The sequence below is a fragment of the Limulus polyphemus genome, unplaced genomic scaffold (assembly GCF_000517525.1).
Source record: "Limulus polyphemus unplaced genomic scaffold, Limulus_polyphemus-2.1.2 Scaffold365, whole genome shotgun sequence".
NCBI lineage: Eukaryota > Metazoa > Arthropoda > Merostomata > Xiphosura > Limulidae > Limulus > Limulus polyphemus.
In genome coordinates, this window is record NW_013665975.1 from 44713 (window position 1) to 64545 (window position 19833).

The 19833-nt window shown below is 33.4% G+C and overlaps 1 protein-coding gene across 2 annotated transcripts; it reads left to right on the forward strand.

Moving 5' to 3' along the window:
- Positions 1–571: 571 nt before the first annotated feature.
- LOC111085395 (protein eva-1 homolog C-like) lies at positions 572–18103 on the forward strand. Of its 2 annotated transcripts, XM_022383722.1 has the most exons (6): positions 572–695; positions 3881–4030; positions 4234–4380; positions 5853–6014; positions 8131–8283; positions 15372–18103. In XM_022383722.1, exons 1-6 carry the CDS (start codon positions 584–586, stop codon positions 15692–15694), a joined length of 1047 nt encoding a protein of 348 aa, XP_022239430.1. In that variant the 5' UTR covers positions 572–583; the 3' UTR covers positions 15695–18103. The 2 variants fall into 2 exon arrangements, with proteins under 2 accessions (XP_022239430.1, XP_022239431.1); XM_022383723.1 differs by lacking the exon at positions 4234–4380.
- Positions 18104–19833: the final 1730 nt, after the last annotated feature.

A 19833-nucleotide genomic window follows, 5' to 3' on the forward strand; every position in this document is an offset into this window, starting at 1 on the left:
CAGATATTATATAATGTCCTGTTTTATACACGACGCATGAACTTACAGTGCTAATGAAGCACATATATCGTATAATATCTTGTTTTTATACATGTCACACGAACTTACAGTGCTAATAAAGCGCAGATCTTGTATAATATCCTTTTTTTATAAACGACGCGTGAACTTACAGTGATATTGAAGCACATATTTTGTAAAATATCCTGTTTTTATACATGTCACATGAACTTACAGTGCTAATAAAGCACAGATATTGTATAGTGTTCTGTTTTTCCAACAAATAAAATTGCTGTGCTAATAGAGAACAGCCCCTATGGCCACGCTGAAGAACAGTTGTTACAATTACTACTAGGCTAACATCTGGTTTTCAGAACAAAAAAGTAACTGATTGATAAGTTTTATCCATGATTGACTTCGTGGTTTACAAGTAGTTGTTTTTTAATATCAGAGATAAACAAAACTGATTTGCTTTCCTGCTGGTGACGTTAAGCAACAAGGATTTTTTATTTTCGTAGTCAAAATCTTCAGCAAGAAACTGAATATTTCAAACCTGTTTGATTCTACATTACAGGCAGTTGAAGCAATGTGTCGTCACCAGCGAGTGTGTAAAATAAAAACGTCCCCAGAATCCTTCGGCGAAGATCCTTGTCCGGGGGTTCGGAAATACGCTGAAGTGGTGTACAAGTGCCTACCAAGTAAGTCAAGCTGAACATGTAACTAGTTCAGCTTTGAAGTGATATTATCATTTACAGAAGTACAGGTCAGGCTAAACGTGTAACTAGCTCAGATTTGAAGTGATATTATCATTTACCGAAGTACAGATCAGGCTAAACGTGTAACTAGCTCAGGCCTGAAGTGATATCATCATTTACAGAAGTACAGGTTAGTCTAAACGTGTAACTAGCTCAGGCCTGAAGTGATATCATCATTTACAGAAGTACAGGTTAGGCTAAACGTGTAACTAGCTCAGACCTGAAGTGATATTATCATTTACAGAAATACAGGTTAGACTAAACGTGTAACTAGCTCAGACCTGAAGTGATATTATCATTTACATAAGTATAGGTCAGGCTAAACGTGTAACTAGCTCAGGCCTGAAGTGATATCATTATTTACAGAAGTACAGATCAGGCTAAACGTGTAACTAGCTCAGACCTGAAGTGATATCATTATTTACAGAAATACAGGTTAGGCTAAACGTGTAACCAGCTCAGTCCTGAAGTGATATCATCATTTACAGAAATACAGGTCAGGCTAAAGGTGTAACTAGTTCAGCTTTGAAGTGATATTATCATTTATCGAAGTACAGGTCAGGCTAAACGTGTAACTAGCTCAGGCCTGAAGTGATATCATTATTTACAGAAGTACAGGTTAGGCTAAACATGTAACTAGTTCAGCTTTGAAGTGATATTATCATTTACAGAAATACAGGTTAGGCTAAAGGTGTAACTAGCTCAGTCCTGAAGTGATATCATCATTTACCGAAGTACAGGTCAGGCTAAACATGTAACTAGTTCAGCTTTGAAGTGATATTATCATTTACAGAAATACAGGTTAGGCTAAAGGTGTAACTAGCTCAGTCCTGAAGTGATATCATCATTTACCGAAGTACAGGTTAAGCTAAACGTGTAACTTGCTCAGATTTGAAGTGATATCATTATTTACAGAAATACAGGTCAGGCTAGACGTGTAACTAGCTCAGACCTGAAGTGATATCATTATTTACAGAAATAAAGGTTAGGCTAAACGTGTAACTAGCTCATGCCTGAAGTGATATCATCATTTACAGAAGTACAGGTTAGGCTAAACGTGTAACTAGCTCAGCCCTAAATTGATATTTCATCATCATTTACAAAAGTATAGGTTAGGCTAAACGTGTAACTAGTTCAGCCCTAAATTGATATTTCATCATCATTTACAGAAGTACGGGTTAGGCTAAACGTGTAACTAGCTCAGCCCTAATTGATATTTCATCATCATCTGCAGAAGTACAAATTGAAATTAGATGTAACTTACTCAACTCTGACGTGATATTTAATCATCATTTATAAAGTATACGTCAAGCTTAAGAAGCGAGTAACTCGACCCTAAAACGAGGAAACGATTGTTAAACATATTTATTTGTGAGTCAACCTATACTGTTGAGTGGTTAAAAATAGAAAATACCGCACTGTAATATTTCAAACTAATTAAAGGCAGGTGGCGTAAAACAGAAAATGAGTAGCACATAATAAAAGCAAAATAACTGAAAGACGCTTGCCTAGGAGGCGGAAATATGTTTAATATAAACCTCAAAATAAAGTATAGATAGACTTTCAAAAATACCCTAAATATAGTCTTTTTAATCTCATTAAAGGTCGAAGCTTCAAAATAACGAAATACAGTAAAGATAACGGCTCAGAAACAGGATATACTATTTTGTGTCTTAATGGACTCGAAAACTTAAAATACACTTAAAGTCTTTGCTGGAATCCAGCTAAAGACAAAAGCTTTAAAATCAGATAAACACGTATATATAATCTTGGTATTTCGAAGAACACAAGACTTAAATACATCTATACACTGGAATCTGACAAGAGAAAATGGTACATTCATTCTTTGGATCTAGATGGGTACGAGGCCAAACAATTCTGTAAATTTTCAAAGTACTGTTTATTTTAGTGTTGAAAAAACTGCTTTATGGTAAAATGCCCAGAGCTCCCTTACACAACCATTGTAAAACAGACAGCTGTCAGTTCAAGATCTAAACTAACATGGGCAAACTTCACTTGCTACTGGCTTAAAAGAAATATTATGAGTCAATAATAACAAGGAGATCCAAATTCTGTGTAGTCCCATCAACAGATCAGTCATATTGTATTACGTTTTGATTGTTTGTTTGAGATTAAGCACAAACGTACACAATGGGCTATCTGTGCTGTGCCCACCACTGGTATCTAGACCTGGTTTTTAGCGGTGCAAGTCTAACAGACTAACAGTTGTAAGATAGGCTTTTCTCAAAGGCAGATTATTACGTTTTTTTTAGGAGTTTTAGTTAAACGTGATCGGTGAACAATTCAGTTTTTAAGTATATTTAATTGGTCTTCCAATTTTGTATATTGAATACGAACGTGTTTGCTCTGCGCTCTTATACATAGTTATTACTAGATTGTCACTCATATTCGGTTAAACATGTTTCCATGAACTAAAACGTTCTAGTAAAATAAAGTTATTTTAATTATAACAAATAAACACGGATTTTAGGGTTAACCTTATGAATTGATCGTAATTACTTGTATATATATCTGATGGTATTTTGTTAACTGGAATATAACTTACTTTAATTTATAATTCAAAGAATCAACGAGTGAAATCAAAGTTGAATATGTTATAGTATGTCAACCACACTTTAAAATCAATCTAATTATATAGATTGAAATAAATATTTAAAAAATCAGTGATAATTAAAATTCTTCAGTTACTGCTTAATTAATCACATAATTTGGATTTTAACTAACCTTATTGACTAAATGGTGTGTAACTTTTAAAATTTAGGGTTAATTATCCTTACAGCTCGGATGGTAACATTTTACTTAACCTTGTAAATTAAAAGTAATCTTTTTTTTTATAATGAACCTTAAACTTATACGTTACATAGGAATGTTAATAATATACAAAGTGCATCCTAAATGATTAATTTATATGCATCCCAAACAGTGCTTAAAAGACAAATCATTGAAACGGCTAAGATATGATTTAAAAACTGCAAGAAAAAGGCAACGTTTCGCTCGATTTACCATACCGTTATTAGGTGCATGCTAAATGGGAAGCACCTATCGCAATAGTTAAATACTTCGAGATAAATACTTACGTCTATACCACAAATCTGATTCTAATCTAGATTCGTTTATCAACAAAATCGTGTGCGAAAATGATCGTCTTCGACTTCAATGTAAAAAATCTCGACGAATCGTGGTTTACTCGGCGTCATTCGGAGGAACTCATCACGATATCCATGAATGTCCACAGAAATCCGGAGTTGTTGCACGAGGTAAATTTACCTTTATTTACAAATTTCAAGTAAATCCAGGAAATACATTAAGCAAAGATCTTTGGAAAAGGGAAATAGACTTAATATTAATCTATTACCTGTATCTCGTTATATTTTACAAGTATTCATTTAATTCGTTTTCTTGTTGAAATTTGATGTGAAGAAAAAAAAAACTGACAAACGATCGTGTTATCCTCCATTAGACTGTCAGGTTAGTTACGCTACTGAAACGGTGATGCAAAATTGTCTGGGGAAGCGCAGATGCACAGTCCATGCTTCTGTTGAAACATTTGGTAACCCTAGTTGTCCACCAGATACCCGGCATTACCTCAAGGTTGTTTATACCTGTGGTAAGTTACCCTTGATTATTTCTTTAATTCTTCCTGTCCTGTGGACATAATCATCTATGGATCTATCTGTGTGGTTTTATGTCATTTTTACTTCACCATATAATAGCTATATATTATATACACTTCACCCTTATAAGAGGCCTATTGGTATAATAAATAAACTTAGTATTCCGAAAATTGTTTAATTTCGAAGTCTAAGTTCAAGGGAGGTCCAGTTCAACTACACTTTGATAAACATGTGTTACTGGGTTATATTAGTTACGGAGAATTCCATTCCTCATCAGTAACCCTGAACACAAGTTAACCAGAGAGAGATAAACTGGACCTATATTATCGTGAAAGTATCAAACATATTGTTGGTGTGAACGTGCTTTGTATTCACTATGAGGAAAACCTGTACACTGGATAGTTAAAGTAAAGAAAAAGTGTCATTGGCTACTGGACCTCCCTTGAAGTTAGACTTCGGAAGTTTATTTATTATATCTGCTATTATATCTGTTATATAATGTGAAGAACTGAATAGTGGCCAATGAGACTTTTTCTTTACTTCACCTCTCCAGTGTATAGGTTTTTCTCACAGTGACTATAAAGCACGTTCACACCAACAATATGTTTGAGGCTTAATGGTATTTCTTTGGTTTTCTGACCCAAGCTGTGCTGATGAGCCTTGAATAAGCGAAACTGCAGTCCACGGCAGAGGGTACAGCCAATCAGAGAACGCATTAGGCGTCTACGTCATAGATTCTCTTTCAATTTCATCTCTGGTGAAAAAGAAAAGCAATATTTAACATATACATATATATAGATATATTTATGTGTTCATTACCTACGTTTTTTCTATCTATCTGTCGTTCTGCATACTTAGGTATTTATTCATCTGTCTATCTAGGAATATTGCACCTGTATATATTTCTAGGTTCTTATTTATTCACCAGTCCATTTAACCTATTAATCTATCTATTTGTGTGCATCATATATATGAATATATTTATTTAACTTTTTATTTCTCTGTCTATCTAGTGAATTTCCGTATTTGTTTATCTCGTGACTTGCTATATATATATATACAGCCGTCTGTTTATCAACCTAGTCTCTCTACTTACCCTTGTTTATACAAACTTGTTTTTTTTAATCAAGCATCTAACTTTAAAGTTATCAATCTGTTGATAAAGAATTAAAGTAAATACTGAATAAAAGAAAACTTGTGTATTTAATACGCTTCCAGGAAGATTATTTTGTTAATATAATATCAACTTCAATATCATATTGAAGAATTACCCAATACATTGTACATGATGGTTTTATCTTTCCTTTGTTTCTTTAACGATCCGTTACATGAAAAACGTTAATTTTATTTAATATTAATAACTTATTCGTTTAGAAATTACACAAAATTAAGATACAATATTTTCAAATATATAGTAACATTTGAAAAAGTTTGCTTCCTTTTGTTTGTTGTGTCGCATTTTTAGTATCAAAAGAAATCCTTCGAGCATTAGACATTAGTGCTAACGGTGACAATGGAATTGACGAAACAGACGATTTCGTTGAAGAACCAGAGTATAAAGCGCCACCTGAGGGTCAGGACCGATCTCGGTGGAAAGAAGACACGCCATTAACCAAACAAGAATCAGGTGCGTTAATACGATTTTTTTCGACTCGGTATCGAACCTGAAATCTCACACGCCAGATGAGTGCTGTACTGACTAAACTTGCTAGTAAGGCACTTTTTTTAACAACTCAAACTGCCAAGGTGTGCAAATGCTAGCTAAATTAATCTGATATTCTTTTTTTTTACCAAATATACGTTATGTACATTCAGAGTAAAAAAAAACATAAAAAACTGACGTTTTTTGGCACTGTAAATATTAGCCATAATGATGGTAACTGTTTTGCCGAAACTAGTCAGCTATAACTAATAAAAAAGATTTTACCCTACGTTGTTGACAAAAAACGTCGTTTTTTTTTACTCTTAATACAGTAGCACAATGTGCCTGAAAAGAAATTATTATACTTGACATATATCATTGGATATTATCACTTGGGAACTTGGAATTGTTTATCCTTTTAGCGGATAAGCTCCCACTTCCTGTATAGATATGGTTTTCTCTGTTGACACCGACCTAGAGATACGTCTGTGAGTGATATCCATTTATATAATTTGGGTGGAAGTAGTTAACCGGAATAGATTGTGAATGGAAGCTGTTGTCTAGGGTCTTTAATTTACAGAAGATTGAGGTATTCAGAGGCAGTTTCCAGGAAGAGCTTATTAATTCCCCAACCCACCGTCCTAGTGGCTCAGCGGTAAGCCAAAATTTTAGTTTCGATCTTTTCAATGGCCATAACGCAGACAGACTATTGTGCAGCTTTACACTTAAAAACAAAGAGATTACCTCTCAACGGCCGTTGCTAGGAAACAGTTACGTGGAAGTGACCGTCAAAAATCTAATCGATAGCTACCAAAAGAGGCTTGTAAATTAAAATTACGTGTCTGGACCTAGATACCAGAAAATGGTTACAAATAGAAAGATGTAGCTAATTATTAAGATAAGCTTCTCTGGGGGGGGGGGGGCATTTTAGGTTGTCGGAACACAACTCTTAGGGGGGATATGTTCAACAGAAGCCTCCTATATATCAGTGTTGACCATCAGCGGATTTTTAATGTATTGTGTGCTCTTTGTAAGTATTTACCAGAAGTGCCTTCATCATCTATGTGTCGTACAAAATAAATTATTAGAAGTGGATTTCCATCAAAAAGTTAATTCTTGGTTGTACTAACTAGAGGGTGATTTTCCTCATATAGATTCTATATAAAAATATTATCAAAGATATATTTTCATTTTCTGATTGTACTAACTAGAGGGTGATTTTCCTCATATAGATTCTATATAAAAATATTATCAAAGATATATTTTCATTTTCTGATTGTACTAACTAGAGGGTGATTTTCCTCATATAGATTCTATATAAAAATATTATCAAAGATATATTTTCATTTTCTGATTGTACTAACTAGAGGGTGACTTTCCTCATATAGATTCTATATAAAAATATTATCAAAGATATATTTTCATTTTCTGATTTTACTAACTAGAGGGTGATTTTCCTCATATAGATTCTATCTAAAAGGAGTTACCAGAAGTGGATTATACCAAATAGTTACGCTCTAGAAGTATTATCAAAGATATATTTTTCTTAAAGAAATGTTTTTCAGAATTAGTGATCCTGAGAAGATTTTCGTCAGCTAGTTGATGATCATAAGTTATTAAAATAAATGAAATTCCATCAGATAGTTACTGAAAAAAAGTAGTTATCAGGATTAGATTTTCATGATATAATAGTTGTAGAGAAATAGTTACCAAAATCAATTTTCATCTAGAAAAATTACCAGAAATAGATCTTAATTAACTAGTAACTATGTAAAAGTTGTTTCCACAAATGATTTTTATCAGCTAGTAGCTGTATATAGAAGTAGTTACCAAAAGTGGATTCTATCAGATAGTTACTGTCTAGAAATAGTTGCCAAAAGTTTGTTTTTTTTCATCAGATACGGTTGTAATGATCATGATTTTTTAAAGCTGTTACCAGTAGGGATTTGTATCAACTAGCCTTTGTCATGGAAAGATTCTCGGTAAGCGATTGTCTTACTTTTCTGGGATTCGTACAACTTCCAGGATTGAATGCTGTGTTAAAAAACTGACAGGAATATATCTATCTATAATTATACTAACATATCATATCTGTCGCTAGATGATTCCAGGAAACCAGACGTTCGTCAACCGGAAGTCCAGAGTGACGAAACTATAGACTGGGAGGACGCCAGTAACTGCACAGTTATTGAAGGGGACCAGAAGGTTGTTGGCTTTCTTACGGAATGGATTGCAGCTTACAGATATCTTAAAGGTGAATTCCTAACGTAATATATTTGTGTTCAAATCGCCTGATCGTCTATCTAAAGAAATATTGCCCAAAGAATGTTCTTTTCAGCTTTATGTGTTTCAGTTGTATTTCAATAAGAACGTTATTGCTAGCACTCTCTATGTTTTGCTGAGAAAATCAATGATTAACGACAATAACAATGACAAAATGTTTTATTCACTGACATAATGAATGCGGGAGACCATTTTCATCAACCGACTGTACTATCCAAATATCATAACTTGTTTGATAAACAAGTGCATCTAACTAAAATGCAGACTGACTTTGTAACTATGTTTCAGTAATTTTTTGTTTACATTTGCCACGAATACTTAAGCCAGTAAGAATATTAGTAAAAGCAATATAACAATTCCTGCGTTATCTTTTCTAAACTGTTATTACTTTGGGACTTATTTTCTTAACGTAACCAACTACATAAAAGTAGTTCCTTTACAATGAAGTAAAACGTTTTGTACATTTATGTCTATGTATTATTTACTTAATCATTTACTATTTATAACGTCAATTCAGGTAAGTATATTTTGATCTATTTCACTATTAGCTAACACTGTGAAGGCGTCTGTAATTTTCTAAATTGAAAGGAATCGTATTTTAGTTTAGTACTTCCTTCTCTCATCATCTCATTATGAATAAGTTGGGCCTAATGGAAGGCTCGGTAAATATGGAACTCGATTTATTGTAGTTTACACTTGAACATAGTGTTAGTGACTCCCCACAATTAAATCCATTTTGAATCCCACAGCATAATGAAGATATCCATGGTTGAAAGTTAAGTGAATAGTTTTCAAGAATATAAAATTAAACTTCGGAATACCTTAGTGAAGAAGTTCGTACCTATATCAATGAAACATATTTTGTGTCTTATATCAATGAAACACATTTTGTGTCTTATATCAATGAAACACATTTTGTGTGTGTTTGTGTGTCTTATATCAATGAAACACAGTTTGTGTGTGTTCGCGTGTCTTATATCAATGAAACACATTTTGTGTCTAATATCAATGAAACACATTTTGTGTGTGTTTGTGTGTCTTATATCAATGAAACACAGTTTGTGTGTGTTCGCGTGTCTTATATCAATGAAACACAGTTTGAGTGTGTTCGTGTGTCATATCAATGAAACACAGTTTGGGTGTGTGTGGATATCTTATATCAATCAAACACAATTTGTGTGTCTTATATCAATGAAACCCAGTTTGTGTCTGTTTGTTTGGGCTATCTGCTGAGTCCGCCGCGAAAAAGCGAACCCCGGATTGTAGTATTGTAAGTCCGTAAGCTTACCGCTGTCCCACCGGATGACTTCTCCTGTGTTATTGTTTGTTTGCTCATTTCATGCAAACTGCATATTACGATGATAAGATTTCTGTACATACTGATCCAGCCAATACAAAAATATACAGAAAACATTCCGTCCCACGATTTATTTTTCATATAGCTAATTTATCCAGCTATTTATATCTAAAATCTGTTTCAAATTTTGAATTCGGTACTTTTTTGCTAATCTGACATTCACAAACTTGGTGCATAGTGATGTAACTCACCTTGTTGTTTACTTCACAAACCTTTTTATCATGTTATTCATTGGCTACTAATCTCCCAGGTGTTCTGTTTTTAATTTGTATATACCAATCTTAAAATAGAATTGATAACTGTCACTTTACAAATTATTTCAAGTTAAACCATCTATGATTTTGATATTGACATATTATTCTTCATAATTAGGAAAACGTATCAAATGCATGTATTCATTTGGGAAAAGATCAAGGAGAGAGATTTTCTCTCGCTAATCGTACTAATTTGGGAAAAGATCAAGGAGAGAGAGAGAGATTTTCTCTCGCTAATCGTACTAATTTGGGAAAAAATCAAGGAGAGAGATTTTCTCTCGCTAATCGTACTAATTTGGGAAAAGGGAGGGGAATGGATATTCTATCGTTAAGAGTAAATGGAAACCCTAAAATTATCTTCTGACGTTTAACCAAAATATTTGATAATGCAAATAATCATTGAATTGTTTACCTAGATACCTAACTGACCAAAAACTACTCGTTTTCAAAAGCTGAAACCGAAAACTACTAAACTTTAATAATATATGTTTGCCTAGATACCTAACTGATCAAAAATTACTCGTTTTCAAAAGCTGAAACCGAAAACTACTAAACTTTAATAATATATATTTACCTAGATACCTAACTGATCAAAACTACTCGTTTTCAAAAGCTGAAACCGAGAATTACTAAACTTTAATAATACATGAAATATTCAATATATTGTATATTATTAAGTTTAATCCATTTCTCTCTGACTCTATTAAAATATAAAGAGACATTCAAACGTAAGGACATTATGTGCTGAGTTTCACATTCATCCAAATGTTACTTGTTATTCTGTTGTATGTGATAAGACGTAATGATCTTACTTATGATTTGTAATGTTACACGTCTTATCTCATTTGATGCGCATTAGAGAAATCTGCTCTTATAAACATTTATTATATGATATCTGAAGTGTGCCGAGTCAGATATATCCCAAGGTACCCCTTACTCATAATACTGAAAGTTAGCCAACCCACTTTTCAATATCAAACCATTAGGCCCAGAAAGTGTGATTAGTTGATATGAATATTAGGACAAGATTGTAAGATATTTTTTAAAACGTGCCTGATCAGTAATTGTCTTAATATATATGCAAGAGTTTTATGTTTCTTAAAGTCCTGACTCCATGAGACCAATCTTTCACTTGCACCACATGTTAAAGGCGTGTCTGATGCATTTATACGTGTCATTAATACGTGAGATATGTACTTCAGTATGTCCTGAAAACTGAAACGATGATAAGAATATTTCGATCGATAACCCTCCGAGTCTACTTAAAACGTGTTTATAGCGTTTTTAATGTGGTTGGAAAAGGAATCAGGCTGCATAACACTCTTGATACTTGTGATGACTTTTATCAACTATTCGTTTCAGATGAGGAAGTTTTAATAGCATGTGGAATATCTACTTACATTCTTAGATCGCAAAAACATCTACTTACATTCTTAGATCGCAAAAACATCTACTTACATTCTTAGATCGCAAAACATCTACTTACATTCTTAGATCGCAAAAACATCTATTTACATTCTTAGATCGCAAAAACATCTACTTACATTCTTAGATCGCAAAAACATCTACTTACATTCTTAGATCGCAAAAATATCTACTTACATTCTTAGATCGCAAAAACATCTACTTACATTCTTAGATCGCAAAAATATCTACTTACATTCTTAGATCGCAAAGACATCTACTTACATTCTTAGATCGCAAAAACATCTACTTACATTCTTAGATCGCAAAAATACGTATCTATTAGAATAACGTATGAAATTGTAACAGCACCGGGAAACTAACGTGCAATTCACGCTATCATTTGAACAGTTCGGGGGGAGTGGGGGGGAGGTTCTTGTAATAAATTGTAATATAAACACACCTGTCAATTTTATTTAAATTTACATTCACTTCATCAGTAGATACGCAGGAAAAAGAAGAAATTTTGGTAGTGATCCGGTAAGTTTACGGATTTACAACGTTAAAACCAAGGGTTCTATTCCCGCCGTGGACAGAATCCATGTAGCTTGACGCTAAGAAAAAAAAACACAACAACCCGGTAAGTTTACGGATTTACAACGTTAAAACTAGGAGTTCTATTCCCGCCGTGGACAGAATCCATGTAGCTTGACGCTAAGAAAAAAAACCACAACAACCCGGTAAGTTTACGGATTTACAACGTTAAAACCAGGGGTTCTATTCCCACCGTGGACAGAATCCATGTAGCTTGACGCTAAGAAAAAAAACCACAACAACCTGTTGATAAGTGAGGAAACGTTTCATGATGCGAAACGGAAGTTTACGATGTCATGATGATAAAACTTGATAATGTAGTTCTTCGTGTTTAAATGGAATTATTTTACAAGTTTTTCAAAAAAATCTCCTTAATCTAAATATATAATATTAACATATCTGCTGAGTCTAGTTATGTTTTAGCATTTCTAGTGTGGTGGAAAAGAAATTAGACCATCCAGGATTGATTTTTATTTGTATTTATTTTTTTCTTGAACACAAACGCCACATTAAGAATAAAAAATTGAGTAATATTTGTTTCGAAATTGTAAACTTAAATAGTTTGAATTTCACCAACAGCGCTTCATCCCTTTGCGTTCTGTCGTCAATACTCTGGAATATTGTTTATCACGAGTTTATGATTCTTAGATTGATCTAAGTATTTTAGAATATGATTCTTATGTTAGCCTAAATATTTTAAAGTATTGTTTTATCATGATGCCTATGATTCTTAGATTAATCTCAGTATTTTAAAATATTATTCTTATGTTAGCCTAAATATTTTAAAGTATTGTTTTATCATGATGCCTATGATTCTTAGATTAATCTCAGTATTTTAGAATATGATTCTTATGTTAGCCTAAATATTTTGAAATATTGTTTTATCATGACGACTATGATTCTTATGCTAGCCTAAATATTTTAAAGTATTGTTTTATCATGATGCCTTTGATTCTTAACTGTTAGTAAAGTGCACTGCGGATTTAGTGTTTAAAGATTATAATTAAGGTCTAATTGAATACGTTTAGCGATCTACAACAAGTGAATTATTATTATAAATTATTATAGTAACTGGTGTTTTGTTTGTAAAATAATATATTATAAACACTGAATTTAAATTATGATTCTTATGCTAGCCTAAGTATTTTGAAATATTAGTAGGACTGACATCCTAGTTCGGACACCGGGTGAGAATGTTTTGGTGTGATGGGAATTCGAACCCGCGACCCTCAGATTGCGAGTCGAGCGCCCTAACCACCTGCCGGGCCTTTGAAATATTGTTTTATCATGACGGCTATGATTCTTATGCTAGCCTAAATAATTCAGGGTATTATTTCATCATGATGCCCGTGATTCTTAGGTTAACCTAAGTACTGTTGAATATTGTTTAATCATGATATATATGGTTCTCAGATTAGCCTAAGAATTGTAGAACATTATTTTGTCGTGATGTCTGTGGTTCTTAGGTTAGCCTAGATTGATCAAGTTTCATACCAGAACTACTGAATGAATCAGCTTAAAATGATTAAATTGGTTTATGCACATAAGTCCTAAAGCTTTAGAAGCCAATGTAACGAACACTTAAACTAGAATTATACGTTGTTGCTTTCGTTAATTCCCTTATATAACTTTTTCTTCGGCTATATTTAGCTGTTCACAGTAAAATAGTAATAGAAATTTTTTTCGTCACATTTTTCTATCTTATACCAAAGTACATATGTGCATAAGAAAATAAGTCTAGAAACTGTCCACAAATAGTGGTTACATATATTATGTTTTTTAGTGTTTTCTACCGCGCTTCTGATGCCATTTCTGTGTTGATATGATACATGTAAAAAAAATTGTATTTTTCGTAATATCTATTACTAAAGGCTACTAGTGCTAAAATATTTTTTTGAATTAACTTTCATATTTTATTTTTGAGTTATAATTTATACATGATATTTTTCAACAATAAAAAAATGCCCCATCCACGGTGGCTCGCTCAATGGTAAATCTGAGAGCTTATAACACTAAATATCTGTTTCAATACCCGCGGAAGACAGAGCACGAATAACTTATCGTGTAACTTTGTGCCTAACAACAAACAAACAAAAAATATTTAACGAGACAATTTTCTCACACTGCTGTTGAACGATATAGAATTGAAACAACTATTAGAAGCTTAAAGCTAAAACATAAGTTTACTATTTATTTAAATAATTTGCCCTAATTGAGATATATATGTTAATTATATGTAAGCGAGACTTCAATATATTTTAACTTACTCAAATTGTGTTTTTAATGTATATATATATATATATGGGTATGAGAGACATCTTTAAGCAACGTGCCATTTCTGAAGTATCTATTAGAAAAAGTTTTGGTAAAAAATATTTATCACACTAACCACTAATGCACTTACACTTGGATATATATTGAATTTAGTTGTTAATCGCAAAAACTATGTTTCCTGCCTATGAGTAGAGACAGCGATGGTTGGTTATTTCTACTTAATAATTTCTAAGTTGTAATCATGTGCAGTTCAACCAGGTGTTACACATTTTTCGTTTAAACGGCTGTTGTTTTTATTACAGACTCCTTAAAACTATTTGTATTGTGTGTCCAATAAGAACTGGTTCTAACACAAACTACTATTGAAAGGCATACCAATCAAATCTGGCGACTAGTTTCAGTTAATTAGTCTGACTGTTTTCGTTGCAGCATAACCCTCATTACAAGGATATATTATTTTTTGTACCTGATTTTGTCATCAGATTTGGATCACGTTTTATAAGTCACGTGGAAAGAATTTCCCGGTTTAAAAAGGAATAATAAAACAAATAAACCTTAGCGTCGTAATATATAGATACATATATCCAAATGCAGCATCTTAAAGCTCTTCTTTGATATATTATTTACTGTTAATACATAAAAATGGGTGATCATTAGAATATCTTCCAACAACGACTGAAAGAAGAAAGACTTTATCAAAAAACCGAAAACCAGAAACAAGTAATTTATGATGACGAGGAACCCACTTAAAGTATATATATATATATATAAAGTAGAGACGGCTGATATGGGTATTAAAAGCTTTTACTTAAAACATAAAACAAGTAATAACTTTCGACCTCCTTGGGTCATCGTTAGGTTAAGAATAATGTATCCCACTCGGCCTGAAGAGCTCTGGATTGAGCGAAACGCGTCGTCGACAATGGATTTGACGAATATAGTGCGGTTGAGATAATATTATTATACACTCTTCTAGTTCTTGAAAATCCATAAGGTACTAGATTAGGAATGTAGTATTAAAAACATAATAAGCCTAACATAATGTCTCTACTACATAGAGAAACGAGTAAAACAGAAAACAGTAATACTTTGTACAAATATTTTTCTATATGCCTGTGTGAGTTTGTTTTGTATATTATTATCATATCCGTAATTCTGTGTTTTTGTATACTGTAGAAAACAAGGAGAAATGTGTTCTCTACTTGACACTAAGCTTGGGAGGTGGCTTGGTTGCCTTCTTCGGGGTTTTGTCTGTCCGTCTTTACCTTCAGAAGAAAGCCGAAAGGAAGAAGGCTAGCCTCAACATCAGCGAACCTCTTCCAACATCGTTCGACGAGGAAGTTTCCGACTTGGAACATTTCGATACAACTGACAGGCCGGATCATAGCGGCGTAGAAATAGTCCGGTTCTGCAATCGATCGGCAATGAGAAGACAAGACAGCGATACTCATCCCCGGGCCCCCATGTCCCGAAACATGAATAATTATTATTATAGTTAGTTCTAAACGGACAGTAAAGGCTACGCTCAATGCCGACTACTGTGTACAAATATATATATATATACATATATATATTGTGAATATATATAATTATATATGTGTATATATATACGAGAACTTATGTTTCAGGTATTTTTAATTGAAGCTCTAAACTGTTGATTCTCATTCGTAGGTTCGGAAGATACGAACCTAGGAAAGACTAACAGCAGAGTTGAATGCCTGAAAACATTTGATGATAAGGCCTCTAACAAAACCGTGAGCTGTTGTCTACATTGTATGGTTGAAATTAAAAGTACAACAATGACGATGTAATGTAAAATATTTTGCGTTAAAATGAATTTCTGAAATGCAATCAACAAGTCACAAATTGTTTCACGAAAACGAAATCAAAATTAACTAGGGCAAAGAGTTAATAATAACCACAAAATAGTAAGAGGCGATAAACAAACAGTTTGGTAGTAATAAGTTTCGTTTTAAAGGGTATTGTGGTCTACGTAGACGTGCTAGAAGTTTGGTACACAATTTGGAGCTAACTATAACTAGATGTCGCTACTGTGTTCTCGGCGTACTCGCTAAGGAGCGTATATAGTCTTGTTAGGCGCTCTAAAGGACTGTCAGCGACACCTATATTAACGTCTTCTTATAACTTTTCCATATTTTCGGTACACTAAAGGTGTTCCCTTGTTGTGGTTATGAATGTACTTACATATCTGTATATAAAACCTTTTTATGTCTGTTCAACCTTTCAAGCCGTTATTTTCCAATGACGTTGATATGGTGATCTTCAGTACAGCGTACGAACTATTGGGGTGAAGTTCATAAGGTGTTGTTTAGAGACACGCTCTTTTCCCTTGTTTTGTGTGATTTCAGTGATGTCAAAACACTTATATCACACTTTACTTGTGTGATTAGTTTAAAACTAATGTTCAATGATAGTTTTACAAGATTTTCTGATATAAACTTTCTTGGTACATATCAATCGAAATGCCAACATAAGACACTTCTTGTCTCTTACCTTATTACTCTGTCTATAGTGTTTTTCTTGTTAACACTAGTTCCTGCTTTCAAAAACACACTCAACCCACGTGAAGGCAGTCTGGAATGTGTTATACCGGAAACGACGTGAAGATTTTGTCGCAAAATTTACCATAAATATTGGTGTTTGGAACCACCTGCAGATTTTCACCACAAAATTTGCAAAATTAAATCAAATCTGCTAATGACTCTTCACACTGTTATGTGATCTGTTAACGATAGTTCACTTTTCACTCTTATATATGATATCTGTGCTAAATTAAAACTTGTGACTACTTGAAAAATGTAACTTTTCAAATACGGGGTTAGAAATGTGTAACCAAATTCTGTAATATAAAGATTGTTACGGGGACCCAACGTATGATTTACAGAAATGTATGATAGCGTAAGCTATTATAACATTACTTTATTTGATAATTTGCGGACATCAGGTGTATTATACATCCCGAAGCAGAGTGTATTTTATATTTAAAATTAAAAACATTGATAGTAGCATGAAAACCGCTGAAAAATATGTACACGTGTTATAAAAAATAATGTAATCAAGCTCAGTTTCCTCATAAGCGTAATTTTTTATACATCTTTGAAAAGAACATCTCAGTTTCCTCATAAGCGTAATTTTTTATACATCTTTGAAAATAACATCTCAGTTTCCTCATAAGCGTAATTTTTTATATATATCTTTGAAAAGAACATCTTCTAGCGGTAAATTTTTAGTAAACATTAACCCTGAGCCTCAGAACAAAAACTATTATTCTGATGTTAGTTGTTCATTAAACTATCCCGGCCCTATGATGGCATGCAGGCCCATCTAATATATTTTAATTTTCAATCCTCAAAGCCTTGTAAAACGTTCTTTGCATATTGGTTGAACAACATTAAAGATTTGACTAATTCAGCTAAACCTTTATCCTAATTAAACACAGTAACGCCAGCAGTCGGACATTTGAAAAAGTCACTTAAATCTCTTTGAAAGGTGTTTGTTTGTAAGTAAGCATAAAGCTACAAAATGGGCTATCTGAGCTCTGCCCACCACGGGTATCGAAACTCAGTTCCTAGCGTTGTAAGTCCGAAGACATAACGCTGTGCCACTGGGTTACATTACAGATGTTAGGTTTTATTACGTTTATTAGAAAGTAAAGTTTCACCCATGTGTCTGCTAACAAACTTTTATTTCTGCCCCACCCCCTCACATACACAAACAAAGCAACCTCATACTTCTCCTGGGAATGTTTGATTTTTATTGGGTCCTCGGTTGGTCAGCGATAAGTTTCCAGACATAGAATGCTAAAAATTGGACGAGAGAATGTTTGTTTGTTTTTTTAATTTCGCGCAAAGCTACACGAGGGCTATCTGCGCTAGCCGTCCCTAATTTAGCAGTGTAAGACTAGAGGGAAGGCAGCTAGTCATCACCGCCCACCGCCAACTCTTGGGCTACTCTTTTACCATCGAATAGTGGGATTGACCATCACATTATAGCGCCCCCACGGCTGAAAGGGTGAGTATGTTTGGTGTGACGGGGATTCGAACCCGCGACCCTCAGATTGCGAGTCGAGCGCCCTAACCACCTGGCCATGCCGGGCCTGGGCGAGAGAAAGTAGCGAGAAAGTGTTTTTGCTGAGAAATATTCAAAGTGGGGTGGCACGTGCTGCTTCTACTCCCCTAGCTGAGCGCCTATGTCAAAAGAAATAACCCAATATTTATTTTGTTATAACAATAAAAACATTTATTAAATATAGCTGGAGAAATCGACACTTGTATATCCGATTTCAGCAAAATACGTAATCAGATATTTCTACGCATATAGCCAGAAGAACAACCAAATGTTTATTCAGTTTCAGTTACAAAAATCACCAAATATTAATTCTACCGCAACAAGTGGTATTTTCAGTTATATTAAACCAATTACGCATCCGCTCTTAATCCGCTATTATTATAATTCATAACCAATATTATATGTTAATAATTACTTGTTGAAAAATTATATAGTTAAATAAAAGTTTTCTTTTTCTTACTATATAAGAATATGGCAGTTTAATTGATAAAGACATGTTAAATAAAATAAAGTGGATTTTAAAATTGCTTTATCAATTTCTATTCAATTAAATCGCCATATTAAGTTCCCTTACTGTAAGAATATAGTAATTTTCAATTTTATATATCTATGGTTCCTTAATTTTTGAGCTTATCTCACAATGTTCGACAAGATGTCTTGAAACTTTGCATGTAGGCTCTTGAACCCATAAAACATGAATGAAGAAAACATTTTAAAAAGAGTCGTGAGAAGGACCCCAAACTGGTGAGGGATGGGTTTGAGGGCTCTCAGATTTGAATGAATCAGTTTACTGTGAAATCGCTATTATCATGTAAGGTATCATTCAAAGCAGTAATATATATTCAGATTATTGGAATTTCAATTATTTGCCTTCAAGTATGGGTCAAAGAAGATTTGACAGCTCTTTCGACTATAATCACGGATTTTTACACAAACTGGTATGAACATGTAAAGGATTGTTCATAACATGTATCAATGTTTAGATTGTTGAGGTATTCACACCGTGGTCCCGTAAACAGGAGATCCGGGAGGTTGGTGTACACAGGATTGACTGTATTGACTTACTGGTGTACTCAGGATTGACTGTATTGACTTACTGGTGTACTCAGGATTGACTGTATTGACTTACTGGTGTACTCAGGATTGACTGTATTGACTTACTGGTGTACTCAGGATTGACTGTATTGACTTACTGGTGTACTCAGGATTGACTGTATTGACTTACTGGTGTGCTCAAGATTGACTGTATTGACTTACTGGTGTACTCAGAATTGACTGTATTGACTTACTGGTGTACACAGGATTGACTGTATTGAGTTACATTAAAATTGGAAAGAACATGTAACTGGTAGTTCAAAAACAATATGTGCAATTCTTTTGCTTAATTGTTTCCTGTGAATGTTCAATGGTAATTCAAATACTATTTGGTTGTGATCAATAAACATAAGCCAGTTAAGATAGCAATCATTTTTATATCGTATTTAATGTGAATAAAGGTTAAGTTTACATGTCATTTGTGTATTATTTGAATGTACAATAAAGATTATAT

Bases quoted from the DNA above. Each gene is read 5' to 3' on its own strand.
- LOC111085395 (XM_022383722.1), top strand. From the start codon at position 584: ATGTGTCGTCACCAGCGAGTGTGTAAAATAAAAACGTCCCCAGAATCC. The intron at 4,381-5,852 runs GTAAGTTACCCT...TCGCATTTTTAG, and splicing joins CAAGGTTGTTTATACCTGTG to TATCAAAAGAAATCCTTCGA. The intron at 8,284-15,371 runs GTGAATTCCTAA...TGTATACTGTAG, and splicing joins AGCTTACAGATATCTTAAAG to AAAACAAGGAGAAATGTGTT.